The 16,150-nt window shown below is 39.0% G+C and overlaps 1 protein-coding gene across 3 annotated transcripts in view; it reads right to left on the reverse strand.

Annotated features, from left to right (window-relative positions):
• The window catches only part of Plcl2 (phospholipase C like 2), a 174,595-nt gene that overhangs the window by 57,429 nt on the left and 101,016 nt on the right, over positions 1-16,150 (reverse strand). For all 3 annotated transcript variants that reach the window (XM_078038313.1, XM_078038311.1, XM_078038312.1), the window contains exons 3-4: positions 13,566-16,052; positions 10,969-11,172 (exon numbers count right to left, since the gene is read on the reverse strand). In XM_078038313.1, the coding sequence (XP_077894439.1) occupies positions 10,969-11,172; positions 13,566-16,052 (2,691 nt within the window). The remainder of the gene's footprint in view (positions 1-10,968; positions 11,173-13,565; positions 16,053-16,150) is intronic.

Genomic DNA, 16,150 nt, shown 5'->3' on the forward strand with positions numbered 1-16,150 from the left:
AATGAAACCTATCAATAAAATATGGGCTTTAGAGCTTTATTAAAGTAATACATGTTTTTTATAGTAATACATTTGACTGTGAATAAAAATCACTCCCTTGTTATCCAAAAGGTTGCAGAAGCCACATCAATGTTTACAGCAGCACAATTCCCAACAGCTACAGCATGGAATCAACCCAGATTACCTGTCAATAGATTTAGGGAAAAAATATATATACACCACTATATATATATATATATATATATGAATGATATTCCAATCAGCAATTTAAAAGAATGAAGTTATGGTACTTGATAGTAAATGGATGGAAATACAGAATATCACACTAAGTAAAATAAGCCAAACTCAGAAACTCAAAGGTCAAATGTTTTCCTAATTGCAGAAACTAGAGTAAAATAAAGGAAAGGGGGAAGTGAAGATAAGATTTACATAAAAAACAATCATATGTAAATTAATATACAAGTGAAAGGAAGGCTAGTAGAGGAAGAAGGATGGGAGGGAAAAGGAGGATCATGAACCAAAATTGATTTCCATGCATATATGAGTTCGTCATGAGGAATCCAACTACTATGTATAACCATAAAGCTCTAATAATAATAATTCTTAAAAGACTATGGAAAACAGCCTTTTTAAATTAAAAAAAATGTTTTTCAAGTCATGACCAGGGAAATAGGAAATGTGGTCAAAAATTAGTTCTGCCCCCTTGCCCATAAAGGATGCCAGAAAGTGGCCTGAGAAGGTGTCAACAATTACATCGATTCAAAAACAATTCTGAAATAGATGATTTGCCATATAATCTGGTTATTTCGATAACTTCATTTTTATAGGTAACACTCCATCCAAATTATCCCATTCCTTAAAGAACTGTCCTCTAAAATGTGACTGCTTGTCTAAAAAGTACATGTCCATCATCCCGTACATAAATCTATGTACGACCACTAATGGTTTTTATAGAAGTATCTGATGTAACTTCAATCTTTCCAGCACTGCTGAACTTCTAAATGAAAAAGCACATGTAGCTCTAAACCACACAAGAAGAGGTGGCAATGGATTAGATCAATCCCCAATGAATGGACCTTATATTTATGAAGTCAGGGTATGATACAGAAAATCTAAATAAATAAACATATAAATAAATAAATAATATGATTTTTATGACTAAAACTTATATGTTTTCTAAACTCTAACCTAAACGTGGACAATGATGAGACAATGGAATAGTCAATGATTCATTCTTTTGGTGAATCTGACAAAAGACAAGTATTTCTAAAAAGTACCTATGTGTGTAATTCGTATTAGTTAATTGTAGATTACACTTTGAAGCCAGCACTGATAAAATAATCATTCAGGCAAAATATCTCCATTAACTGGCTATAAAGCATCCTGAATTCTACGTGGTCCTCTGGTGCCAACTGTAGGTACCATGGGTTTCACCCCTCCCCACCTGGTTAGAAGTCAACCTATTAGGACAATTAAACAGCAAAGGTACACTTCATGGGTCCTGCCATTTAATGTGGACCAGACAGTGCTTGGTGTTTTGAAGTGGAGCCCACTTGGGGAGCTCCAAGGTTTCTATCACAGGCCTCTGCAAGCTTATAAAGATGAATACATCGATTTCTCTTTCAAAGAAGCCAGCAAGTACTGGCACAACCACCTTTGTGCCAACAGCATAGGTAGGAGTATCAAAAAGGGACATGGCTCTCCTCTGGGTCTAAGGTAACAGGGAGCCAGGTAGCCCCCAAACACAATGGAGAAACAGGCTGGATGATTCATGAGCTCTGAATTGCATGTTCTAGGCCAGCTAGTCTTCATTTTTGTCACTCTGAAAGGATAGGGAACTCAGAAACACCACAAGTAAAGATACACAAATTACTGTACACTACAAGGCAATTAGGATCTTTGTTTCCTTGATCATTGCTTTTCTGTTTGAAAAAAATTTCCACAAAGAGGACAATCACAATTTACAAATCTGGATGCAGAGACAATACCATTTTGCAGACACTACAAGAATAATTACAAACTTTGAGATAGCACACAGATTCTGGATGCTGTAAAAATCATTTTTTTTAAAGGGTTGTATATTACTTGTAGTTTTTGATGTTTTTTCCTAATGGCAAATAAAAAATTTTGTGTTGAAAAGATTCAATTGCTAGAAGAATATAGGTATGAGGCACACATTTTCAGTTAATCCTGTTATCACCAGCTTCTTTTTTTCCCCTTCTTGGCAATTATTAGGCTTTATACAAATTCTTCATCAATCCAAATGCACCAAAGGTATGGTACTTTCCCCAGATGCTCTAAGAAAAATGTCACTTACCTGACAACCACAGTCAGGTACTAAAAAGCAATTGGCTCTATTTCTCTCAATGATGATAATCTAATCCCAGTTGGCTTACATCATGTCACCTTCACTTCGAACTCTTTCTTCTGGCTCCTTCCTGAAACACCCAGGCCTTCCTTTATATGACATTTCAAGGAGAATGTCTTTAGGGGAATTCAGAAGCTGAGCTGCAGGAAGGGGAAGGCTGCAGGGCAGGTGCTTCAGCAATCACTGAGGTTCAACGGCAATAGTGTAAAAAGGATATTTATTTTCATACAAGTTGGCATATTTTATAAAGCATGTGGTCCAGGGAGCTTTCCACTCATTCAAAGGATGAGTCTTGGAGCTTAGGTGACAAATGAGTAACTTACAAACACAAAGACATTTCTCAGTTTTAAAGATTCAACTAGATTTTTATTCACCCAGATTCCTACCAAAATTATAGCCTTAAAAGCCAGGATATATCAAGAAGAAACTATTTTCTTAGTTATCTCCACATATGAAGAAACAGCCCATAGATCATGGAGTTTTAGCCCCTAGGGTGAGGAGATTTCCCTTCTGCCCACAAAGGCAAGGCAAGGGGTCACAACTTCCAGAGCAGAGGAGGGAAGGCGCAGTGGAAAGAAAGTTGGAAGCCCACCTCTCACAGTGTGTGTGATGCAGAGGCCCTTAGCTCCACCACAAGGCCTTCTCCTGCCAAGACGGGGGAGGAGGGGAAGAGAGGAAGACAGCCAGCTTTCCAGGGCAGGTTGACAAAGACACAAAAAGAAAACTCATGCAACCCCACCTTCTCCAGACAGCCACAGTAGAGCAACAGAAAAAGAAGGGGAAGACTGAGACTGCTTGCTGCACCTGAGGAGCTGAGCCTGCAGGGGCAATGTAAATTAATGCAGATCTAGCTTGCCAAACAGAACAGAAATTTAGAAATACCTACCTCCTAAGAGAGATAAGATAGCTATGTTTTGTCTTTCACCTGGGTTGAGTGTAAAGTTTGAACTCAAACCATCACACAGGCAGAAGGTAATGAAGGGTGGTACTGAGTAAGGACCCCAGAGATGGGAAGACAGCAGCTTAGCATCTAGCAGAGACCAAGGGATCACTGAATAAACTGGGGTAAGGAAGCTCAAGGCCTCCTCATAGCTTTGAAAAACTGCCAGTGCATATGGCTGACCAAAAATAAATATATGTATTACCCATAAAGTACAGGATTGCAAAGTCATATCAAGTCCTTTCCTGTAATGTCCTGGAGAGAGAAAAAAGAGAACTTAGCAAACAACTCTGGATGTGCCTTCAGACACTGCAGAAACAAACACAAGACACATCTGATAAAGAAGAGAAGTCAGAGTTGGTGGTGCTATTCCATGCCTATAATTCCAGTGATTCAGGAGGCCAAGGCAGGAGGATCTGAAGTTCAAGGCCAGCCTGGGCAACAAGGCAAGACCCTCAGCAATTTAGCAAAATTGTCCCAAAATAAAAAAATTAAAAAGTCTAGGGATATAACTCAGTGGTAAACCATCTCTGGGTTCAATCCCCACTATTGAGAGAAAGACAGAAAGAGAGAAAGAGACAGAAAGAACATCAAAAATAGATTTTGAAGGAATTATACAAGAGCAAAATCTAATATTCACTGTGGAATTTGATAGGAAGCAATTTCTCTGCTTTTTCATTTAAAAAAAAAGACTACAGTACTTCAGCAATCTTAGTTTTATTAAAAATGTAGTAGTGTTCTTTTGCCTAAAGCATAAGTTTAGGAAGAAATTCTCTGACTTTTCTTGAGTTTTAGGTTTCAAATAAATTCCATAGCTGTTTTCTATCAGATTCAGGGAAACAAAATGTTGGAAAATATGCCCCCTTAAAAGGCAATACAAAGGGTCTCTACAGAGAAATAAAACAGTGGAGACCTTATGGAATACATGGCCCCAAAACACTGCCCTGCAACTGTTCTCCAGGTAGCCTTGGTTCACATGAAATTTACCTAAGAAAATGTGCCAACAGCAGGCTCCCATTTCTTATTCACGATAATGGTTGGACAGCACCCAACTACTGGTTCCTAGTTTACTTAGACATTTCAAATCAGGCTGAGGGTGAGTCAGACAATATAGTGGCTTGCTTCACACAGGCTGACTATCCCTTATGCAAAATACCTGGAACCAGAAGTGTTTCAGATTTGGATCTAAAACAGAGGAGCTGTGAGTGTAGCTAAGTGGTGGAATACTTGCTTCATACATGCAAGGCCCCAAGTTCAATCACTACAACCACCAAAAAAAAAAAAAAAAAAAAGAATAGATTTCACTTATGAAATATCCCTAATCTGAAAATCTGAACTGTCTCCAAATCTGAAACTTTTTGAGCACTGACAGGATGGATTTTGGAGTATGCAGATATGGACTATGGATTATGGATGTTCAACTAGTACTATTGAGCATATCTTATCTGGGGACACCATCTGACAAACTGTGAATTTCATCAAAGTTTTCACTGCTGTCCTCTTGGAGAGGTATCAAACTTATCTGTCAAAAACTACTACATGATGAAGTCTCTTTTTCAAGAGGACTGCCAGCTCCCCAAATTCTAGTCTTCCCCAGTTGTTCCTTACTTACATATCTGATGTATGTGTGCATGTGTATGAATACTTTTAAAATATGTGTTCTTCAATGGTTTCCCAGAAGACATGTAAAGATAAAAAAACTGGATTGGAAATAATACCTTGCAATCACCATTGTGCAGCCTAGAAGCACCACCTTTAAAAAATTTCCAAACCTCCCTGCTACTGGTTACCCTGTGGCAGCCTACTCCATCTGACCCGATGACAAAGTGATGCCATCATCACACTCTACCTTTTTAATGTTTCTTTCTTTTCCATTAGCAACTGAGACCATTCTGGAGTAGCTCAGCTGTATTGTTTTGATGATTCTAGAGAGAATTCTTTTGCAAACATTTACTGAATATCTCTAGTTAACAAATTGATCTATAGCCCTTGGATTTCTGATCTTCCTTCTACAGGATGTATTCTCTCATCCTCTCTCCATCCCTTCTTCCCTTGCTCTCCACCACTGCTCCCTCTCTTCCTCCCTCCATTTCTTAGCTTCCTTCTTCTTTTTTTTAGCTCAATCTTACCCCAAAGCATAATATTCTATTTGACCTTTTTTCCACAGTTATAAAAGTTGGTAAAGTTGACACCTCCAATTAAAAGAAGCTTTTAATGTCAAGTTTTGAGTCAGGAGAGTGATAAAAGGAGCCACAAAGGAGACGGGGATCAATAGTAACCTTATTGCAGATCATCTCTGGCTTGGTCCAGACCAACAGGCTCCATTAATTATGAAGTATGATTTATCTCCTTACTGCATTAAGCAGTGGCTAGAAAAAGTACATGAAACCATACCACCAACACAAAACAGAATGTTCCTAATGCCACTTGCCTATTGCCAACATTTCTGTGTAAGAAACAGTCTTCATTTCACATATTTTATTTAAAGAACCTTGTTTTAGTTAAAAAATATTTAAAGTTATGTGTTAGAAGAGACTACTCAGCAACTTACACAAAAACAGAGTGCAAATTATATCCTCTTAGACAAAGCATCTTGTTCCTCCCTTAAAAAAAAAAATTACCGTTCTGTACTAAATAAATGGGTTCCTCAGAGTATGCTCTCTTAATTAAACCTGAAGGTAATTAAAACCAAGATTTTTGTTAAGTTGCAAGGAAATGATCAAAATAAATTAATTGCAAATGGAAAGTAGAAACAAAGGAACAGTGGTAATAAGAATGAATTTGTGTAAAACCTCCAAACAGGTGGGGGCTGCCCAAGAGTCTGCCACAGTGTGTGAACCACCATACTGCCTGCAAGACAGCACTGGTTTTCATCATCTTTACTTTTTCTTTTTCTTGATTTTTCACTACCTACAACTTCATCTTCAATTTCATTACGTTGATCAAAGCCTATTTCATATCATAGAAAAACTAACAAAATCAAAAAAGTTGCAAAAACTTTTTAAAAGAACCTTCTTTTAATGTAATACTTCACAAAACCTTTATATTCCCAATGTTTTCTCTCTATAGAGCAAGAATGTTGATTCCTTGGTCCCCATGTGTTAGTATGGATCTCATAAAAATTTTATTAATTCAAGTCTAAAGCAGATGGTAAATCTGGATCTAATAAATAAAGATAGCTAGAGCGCTGACTTCTCACTGTCATCAACAAGAAAAGGTTGGTAAAAATAATTTCAGTTTCAAAAGATGGTGAACTGGATCTCTTATATTGATGGGGATAGGGGTGCATTTGAAACACAGTACTGATCCATCCTTAAGATAACTATACATTATACAGAGTATGTAGGTCCTGGTACACAGTAGGTATTCAGTAAATATGTGTTGTTGGATGAGTGCTCAGGACCTTGCATGTAATAAGAGTTTGTAAATAAGCATAGATTTCACCAATGAAAGAGCAAATGTTTGGGCCAGGGTTGTAGCTCAGTAGTAGAGCACTTGCCTACATGTGAGTTACTGGGTTTGATCCTCCACACCATATAAAAATAAATACAGGAACTGTGTCCATCTACAACTAAAAATATACATATATTTAAAAAAGGAAAATGCAAGTATTACTTATTTTATATGCTTTGTTAAAATAAAAAAATTCAATTTTTTACTATATTCCACTTCAGAAGAAACCAACATGATATCTTAACTAAACCAAATCAATTATTTAAGTAAAAAAAGCACAACTCTCTGATCTGGTCATAATGTATGATATAATAATGTATATGGTATATTGCAATACTGATCAATAACTGGAAGTCATTCCCCATCTGTTGAAAATATTAGGTTTGAATAAAGGGACTCAAGGATCTTTTCCATTAAGAATCAGGGAGGGTAGACTGGAGGAGTCCAGATGACCTAGAGAAATAAGCTGAATCCTCATAGGTTTAGTCCCTAAGAAATGGGATGAGGTACTTAAGGACACCAGGACCATGGAGACAAGGAAGTGCCATTTAAAGGCCCAGTCTACCCAGTAAACCTCCACTAACATGAAGCTCTTTTCCACTCCATGGCAACATCATGGGGGACATCACAATCAGGGCTTTTGAAAGTCTGCCTATTGGTGGTAATCACAGGAGCCATTAGAACAATCTAAGGACAATGGGTAGGTGACAACACAACTGACCATCTGAATAGGGATAGTTAAAAAGTTTTAAAAGATTAATTTTCTTTCCTTTTCTTCTGAATAGGAATATTTTCAAGAGACAACAAGAGAATGATTAATAATCATTCTAGAACAACAGGTATATATGAACAAGACCCATCCTAGGAAAACTGAGATGTGCAGCCACACTGTGTGCTTGGGTCTGCCTTTCTGGCCTCATTGCTGGCTTTCATACTGCTCTCTGTTCATGATCTGCATTCCCCCTTTTCAAAAAGAAACTGGCACATTTATGACACTCCATTTCATTAGCCAGAGTGTATAAATTGAGAAGCAGTCTAAGTCTGGATGGCAGCAATACACACCTGCTCAGTACCATCCTCAGCAGGACCAGCGTCAGCAGCACAGACACACAACGACACAGGCGCTCGGGACAGGGATTTCTCAACCCACTCTTACTTCTCATTTGAAGTCTTCATATTATAAATGGGAAGTCAACAAAGAAATAAGATCTTTCTCCTAAGGTTAATTTGGGGCCAAGCTCAATATAACACTATAAAAATAAAGAGCTATATTTAAAGTTACAGACTGTCCACGACCACAATACATTTCCCATCAACGTTTTCCCTATTTTGGCTAGCTTTAAGGAATTAATTATCATACGGTGAGAAACTATTAAGTCACTAAAAACAGTCCATAAAATATTCTAAGAGTTATAATATTGCTGCAGCAATAATTTGAACTTAATTTTAAATATTTTATAACATAAGGAATTAAAAACAAATCTATAAACCATAGAGTATCAAGCAGCACAGCTATTTCAATTAAACATGAGAAAAGAATAGTATCACAATTTAAAACTTTTAAACAAGCTTATTCCTTCTAGAATAACACAAATATAATTAGATGCAAATAAGAGTTATGTAATAAGTGTTGTCATCTACTAGTCCAGGAAGAGGAAGGGGCAGGAGACATTGAGCAATTCCTGTGCCAAATATAGTTGTGGGTGCTGTGGCAGTCTCTGTGTCCTCAAAGAGCTTTAAGGAGACCCTAAGAGTTCAGCCAGGCTTTCAACTCTACTCTGATCTACACTCAGTGCCAGTCAACCATGTCATCACCTACATGGTGACCCCCACTCTGCTGTCAGGAAGTCCCTGTCAAAAACCTTAAAGTGAAGAAACGTTACTATATGACTGTCACTGAAATGATCAGTGAAGTAGGTCTATGATTTTTATTTGTGGCTCAAGCTAGAAAAGCATTTACAGAGTTGTGGTGTAGCTCAGTGCTAAAGTATTTGTTGAACATATGCAAAGCCCTCGGTTTGATCTCCAGCATCAATTTAAATAAATAAATAAATAAATAAATAAAGGCACTCACTTATAAACATCAGCTACTTCTCTCTGGCATCTTCCCATAAAACCTGGAATCAGCAACTAACTACATAGTCTAGCTCACAGCGTGGCAAATTACTTCAAATTTCTCCATTTTTATCTCTTTTTCCTATCTTTCCATTTTCCCTATTCCCAAGGAATCCCAGCATGAGCCTATTATGGCAATTCTGTCCTTCCTCCATTATTTTCTAGTGGACTGGCTGGCTCCCAGACAGAGGCCATTCATGCTCATCTTTGTAGCCCTATGGCACCCAGCATCACTCAAGGGTTATCAGACATACCTAACCCTAGTCTTCCTACTTTCTGCAGGGTGGGTGACTTTCCCTGTAGTTTGCCACAGTGTCAAGTGTTCAGTCCCTCGCATCTCTTGTGTTTCCACAAAGTCTGAGCTAGAAATAGCAGAGGATATGAGCAGCCACTACAATGTGTGCCTTCTTCACAGGAACATGGGGAAATAGCTTTGAAATCACCTTTTTAGAAGGTAATAAACTAATAAATTGCTTAAAACAATTACATTCTTCTGGCTTGTACTTACCAACTTTCTCAAAGATTAAAGAAGCATTTCCCAAAATGTGTTCTTCAGAACTTTTGTTTTTGGAAACAAGAGTCAAGCCAACATGTGAAATATGGAGTGCTCTATCCATGTCCACTGCCCTCTTGGAGCACAGTGTGCCAGGAAAGATAACTATCCATGTCCACTGCCCTCTTGGAGCACTGTGTGCCAGGAAAGATAACTATCCATGTCCACTGCCCTCTTGGAGCACTGTGTGCCAGGAAAGATAAGGCTCTGAGAAATCCTATAAGAATGGTATCTGATCAGTTCTGTTCAGACCAGTATTTCCCTGAAGTACTTCATCATGGAACCCTCTCCCCATGTGGTATTTACTAACATCCTAAAGAACCAAGGTTCCTCAGAACAGTGTGGGAAATGCTGACCTGAAGTATTTTTTATTTTCCCTTTAATTTCATAAATCTCTCTAATCTACCACTTTCAGACCAATTTATGAAAACAGTCAAAAATGTTTTCAAAAAACGTTTCAGTGTAGATATATGATGCAATCCTGTTTGGTCCTTGAGCACTGTAAGCTACATCAGAGAAAGCCTAGTGCTCTGTGGCCTTAGCTTGGGCTTCTAGAGTGGAGGCAGTGGTGGATGAGAATTTTACCCCCAACTACCCTGAATGGTAAAGGATGTCAAACTGGCCTATCTGAAAGGAGAGTGTCCTATGCTTAACCCTGACATGCTGACAAGACACTACCAGTACACACAGTGAGTTCTGAACACTTTAACTACACTGTGAGCCTGAAATAGGTGCTATTTGCCCATTAAATTCTCTCATAGAGTTATGATAAATCACAAAAGACAAAAACAGTGAAATGCAATTAAGAAAATACAAGACAGGGTTAGGGCTGGGGTTGGGGCTCAGCGGTAATGCACTTGCCTGGCATGTGTGAGGCACTGGGTTCGATTCTCAGCCCGCATATAAATAAATAAAAATAAAGATCTACCAACAACTTAAAAAAAATTTTAAAAAAAAGAAAATACAAGACAGACCTTAACTGCAAAAATGTAATATTCTAGGTGTCCTGAGGATACCTCATTAACATTAAGCTGATGACAAACACAGGTGTCTTAGAGCAGCTGCTGCAAGAAGGAAACCATCATGAGGTAGAATAATGAGATGCAGCACCTGACCCTTCCGATATTCCAAGAATTTATTTTTTTAATTAAATTTCTCATCTTCACTAGGTTGAGATATGAAAACAAAAGAAATCAATAGATGGTTATAAGGAGATAAAAATTCTTTACGACATATATGTAGAAAATAAGGCATCCTTTAGAAATCAATTCAGACATAGTTCTTGAGAAGCTAACTCACGTTTAATCCAACTGAAGCAAGTGAGCAAGTAATTCTCTGAATGAATCCTGCTTTCTAAAACAATAACAAAACATTAAACTCTTTCCAATACAGCAAGGCTAGGGGAGTTACTTCTCTGACACAGATAAACAAAGCATGAAATAAAAACACACACATCAGCAAGAGCTCCTCAGGACATATGGCATGTTGTCTAAAGACATCTCTGGCACCAGCCTACACGATGGGACAAACACCACTCACCATGTCATAAGTCGTTACAATCTTCTTCAGAACTTCTGGCACGATGCCCTGCAACTCCATCGTGGGATATGGCTCGCTGAGATTCAGGACCACCAGGGGGTTGTTATCAGGCCCCAGAAAGCGGGGAGACACCGCCAGCATGCACTGCATGAGATTGGCCACTGAGGACAGGCCACACAGCTCCTTGAAGGACACCACTGCATTCTGTCAAAGGGCAAGAAAGGAGGCACTTGGTAATTAATTAATTTCTCGTGGATATTATACTTGATATAACTGGTTATATTGGAACCTGGTATAAAAGTTATTGGCAATGTTATGACAGAATTGGCTAATAATTATTTATCCTTGGAAAAAATAACTATTTTCCAAAGTAAATAAGGTTACAGACATTTGTAATACTAATTTATCAAAAGTACTGAAAATGTAAATAAGTTGTATTCTTCCAAAGGTCAAAGCCTCTTTTCAGATCAAAGTTCACAGTAGTGCAATATTTATATGCAAGTATGAGCAAATAAAAAGAATGGCTTCTGCATATGGAAAAGGTAAAGTTTAAGAAAAAAATTCAAATCCAGTTTGAAACAAGTATCAAATACACCAGCCACCCAAAAAGGAAAGGAAAGAAATTTCACCTGTTTATACCAAGGTTCCAAATTTACAGGACCTTTGAAGAAGCTGCACTTCACTGCAAGGTCTGCCCAGCAGGGGTCCTGGTTCCCCTAGCCTTTCCCTTATTAGCATCTCCATTGCAACTCCCCTGCCCTTCTCCACTGTAACCCTCACCCCACCCCACAAACCAATCCCCGACATGGCGGTACTGGGGATTGAACCTAGGAGCAGTCTACCTCTGAGCTACATTCCCAGTCCTTGTTGTTTTTTTTTTTTTTCTTTTCCCTTTATTTTTAAATAGGGTCTCACTAAATTGCCCAGGCTGACCTCAAATTTGCAATCCTCCTGCCTTAGCTTCCCAAATAGCTGGGACTACAGGCGTAGACCATCACAACAGCGTCTCTTGTGTTCTAATCACCAGTGGCATCTCATTAAAATATCCATTAAAGAAAACCCTCAACACTAAAATGTCATGAGCTGTCATTCTTTGAGCATTTCCAAAGTCTAGGCTATACTGGGCATATGTATTACACATTACCTCATTTAATCCTCTCAACAAGCCATGTTATGGAGGAGGAAACAGACTCATGTTTTAAACTATAAGTAATTTCACTCAAAATCACTTTGATATGACTAAATGAAAATAAATCATTATTGTGATATATAAAGTAGAGTCTGATCATTCCAGCATATCTCTCTGTTTTATTTTCTTTATAGCACTCACAGCATCTGCAGTTGTCCTATTTGTATATTCACGTACTTACTGTTTGTTTCCCCTTCCAACGCCCACCCCCCAGCTACAGGACAAGTCCCTTGAGGGCAGGTGGTCTGGCTTCGGGTTCACTGCTGCATGCTTGCGGCCAGACTGCCGGTGACAGCAGGCAACCATCAAATATCACCACCCACTGGGCTGTCGGATTCAGAGCAGATGCAGGCTCTGGAAAAGATGATGCTCTGGCTTTGGCAGGTCCCCAAGGGAATTCTGTGGCACATACACTCCAGCAGCCACCAGGCAAGGGACAGTGTGTCCTGCTTGGAGCTGAGGGTTTACTCAACACTTGTACCCTCAGTAGTGGGAAAGCCCTCCACATCTCAGTTATGCTTTTACCTTGAAAGAAAGAAAATATATGTCCCTATTACAGGAAGGGCTTATTCTTCATGAAGAATCTGCAGAATTGGTAGATGGGAAAAATATGTAGAAAGTACATTTTTTTGAACCAGAGTTTACTGCTGATGTCATTTTTATAACAGTTATTTAAAAATAAACAGATCAAGCAGAGCACCTATCATGCATGGTACCAAACACACTGTGACTGGCTAGTGTCGATACCTCTGTAGGGCGGGTCTTTGCTGTCCACTTCTGCATCACTCACACAGAGGCTCAACCACATGGTTAGGCTTGTAGACATGCTTAATTAAATACACAGTTCCTAACTGATTGCTTTCAGCTATTATATATTTCAGAGGTCATTTGTACCTTCGACTTCAATAAATAGAGACACCACATGTTTTTTACTTAAACAATTAGCAAGACTCTAAAATCAAGAGACAGATCAATATGCAAACACACTGACATCTTCCCAGCACCGCAGCACCACGAGAAAGGCCAGGAGCACAGCTCTTTTACTGTAATCCATATCCCTTTTTGTTTTGAGGGGTCATATGTTTGTGTTACAACCAAGAAATATCAGATTCCAATGCATACTATTAGAAAAAAACAGAACTGTGAATTAGTCCTTAACAGGAACTGGGATGAGCAACGAAGCAACAAAACTAGATTATTCTAACCATTATTTTGAACAACTGTAGTTCTGGAAATTTAAATGATAAGAAATGAGACTAGAGGCAAACATTCTAATAACAATTGAAATTTACATATTATTTGAAATTAAATATACTCATTAAAAAGAAAAAGACCAATATGTTCCTAAGCTGTGGACATGCACTCAGCAGAACAACCATTGAGTGAACACTTGACCACCAGCACGTACCTGCATGTTCTCTCTCAGATCCGTGGCATCCCGAATGGGGGGCTGGGCATTCTTGAACACCTCATCCACAGTTTTAATCCACAACGTTCTCAGAGATGCATATTCTCTGGATTTCTTCCCTTTTCTCACAGAAAGGCCCCTTTTATGAGGCTTCCCTCCTCCTCTTCGGTTAGTGATGGCCACGTGCACAAACAAAGAAGCATGAGCAAGAACCTCTCCAGTCAAGGACTGCAGGGGGACATGGCGGTAGCCCGTCTGTAAACATTCAAAGGGAATTGTGTACTGACCAATAAATTCATCCCCAATGTAGTCATCATCCAGCACTACGAAGCGCACCATGGCCAGCTCAGGCAGGTTGATTTGAAATTCAAAGCTCTCATCAAAAATGGGTGCATCTCCATTCTGGTGCACTGTTTTTGTCCTTTGTTCTGCACAGTCGGCAGGGATCCCATGGATTTCCACATAGACATAAGGGTCCACCACATCACCTTTGGCACCTGATCCTTTGGGCTTTGGAAAGTTCTGCCCACTGATGATTTTAATGTGAAGAAGTTGAGGGGAGACTCCCGGGACAGAGTCTTTTGTGTTGGCACTGAAGAAGGAAACCTCCTCCCGCATGATGGCCGGCCGAAGAACATAGCCACAATTTCCATTCTGCCTGAACCAGCCAATATTCAAGTCCATCATCAGCCCCGGAGTCTGAAAGTTCATGGCTACGATTTGACAACCACATTTCCAAAAATCTTGAGGGTTCATGTTACTGGAGTCGATTCTCATCGGACTAGGAAAGACCCTAGCAAGAAAACGCTTGTTATAATTTACGAAGTCCCCTGGATTTTCATTGGCATATTTGCTGGCAAGCACTTCATTAAAGGAACAGACTTCCCAGTACTTCTGAACCTGAAATGACACCTGAAATTCCTTAAACTGAACTGACTTACAGATGCTGACCAGTTCAGACAGATCTTTGCAAAGCTGAAATCGCTTCACAGGCACATTGCTGGGTTGCTCCACGTTCTCCTTCCCTATCCTCTGAGACATTTCTGCTCCTTCATCTTCATCAGTAACGTCTCCTTCTACTCCAGAGAAATTTGAGGACAGCTTCTTGGCTTTGATTAGTATCTTCCCTTTCAGAACATCTGGGGATGGTAGATAAGATTCCTCGACATTGGGTGAAGTGGTATAGAGCTTGTCTCCCAAAATTTTCTTCATGTGTTGAACCATTACTTTCTGTTGTTTAATAGAACAGTGATTTTCTAAACACAAGATAAGAGGATACTCTGAAGCAAAGAATGCATACTTGTTAATAATATCAATGACACTGCGGAAGACTATCTGAGAGGTCATAGTGTGGCCGGTGTAAATTACGGGTTCATTATCTGGCCCGTCCCATACATCTAATTCGACACTCCGGCAACCCATTTTAAGAGCCCGAATATATCCTGTGATGTCAGAGGGACCTCGGAACTGATCCTCTATTAAATATGTATTATGAGATGAGTTTATAAAGTAATGAGACAGAGGTTGCTTCATATCCTGACAGACCTTCTTATGTTCTGGATCAAAAATATAACAGTCAGGTGACATTAGGTAATTAGTGAACCCGTCTATAGACAGCCAGCCCTTGTCCTGGCCCTCTTTGGATGGCTCATATTTGTGAATAATTTCAAGGCTTATTTCCTCATTTATATGTGCCACACCCTGTTCTGCTTCAAGAAACATCATAAGGTCCTTGGTATCAAGGAATTCTTTATTGCTTGAAAACTGAACTAAAAGGAAGTAAATTTCAGGTCTAGTACAAAGCTCATGAAAAACCTCAATAAATTCTTCCTTTGTGACTTCTGTGCCACCTTTGTCCTTTGATTTGTGCAACTCTTTGAACTTGAGCTCAATTTTGCTCGTTTTTAAACCAGGATTGAGGTTTCTGATACATTGCACAGCATTACACAGAGTTATATGTCCAAGGTTGTCTACATCAATTTCACTAAACATTTGTGAAACCCAAGAAGTCCTCATGTTGTCTTGGCTACTTTCCAACATATCGAGAGTATGTTTTCCATAAGAAATTAGGTACCGCAGTCCCGTGACCCAGATATTCGCAACATCTGCAGAGTTGGCAACCAAATCAAGTGATTCATAATTCTCTCCATATATGACTGAAAATGCACAATCTTCAGATATCTGGTCAGAAATGCCATTGCTACGGAATATGTCTGTATTTTTTCCTGTTCTCACTTCCTTGATAGATTTAATATCAATCTTGGCTTTCTCAGAATCCTTCTTCGATGGCTCCCACCTCAAGCTCTGCATGTCAGCATCCAGTAAAAAATATCTATGGTAAATTCTAGAGTTCGAGCGGACCTTTTTGAGTTCTGAACCTTCAACCATGGAATTGATGCAATCACTCGCACTGCTGATCTTCTTCTCAGTGGGCATGCTGCTGAACGACACAGTCTTCTTCCGCTCCCTTTTCTGTTTTGTACCATCCTAGGAGGGAAAAAAAAAGTGGATTAGAATAACATAAACATGGGTGTCTGTGTTCAGGATTACTAATTAAAATTTAATATAAGGATTTCCTATTCTGA

The sequence above is a fragment of the Ictidomys tridecemlineatus genome, chromosome 2 (assembly GCF_052094955.1).
Source record: "Ictidomys tridecemlineatus isolate mIctTri1 chromosome 2, mIctTri1.hap1, whole genome shotgun sequence".
NCBI lineage: Eukaryota > Metazoa > Chordata > Mammalia > Rodentia > Sciuridae > Ictidomys > Ictidomys tridecemlineatus.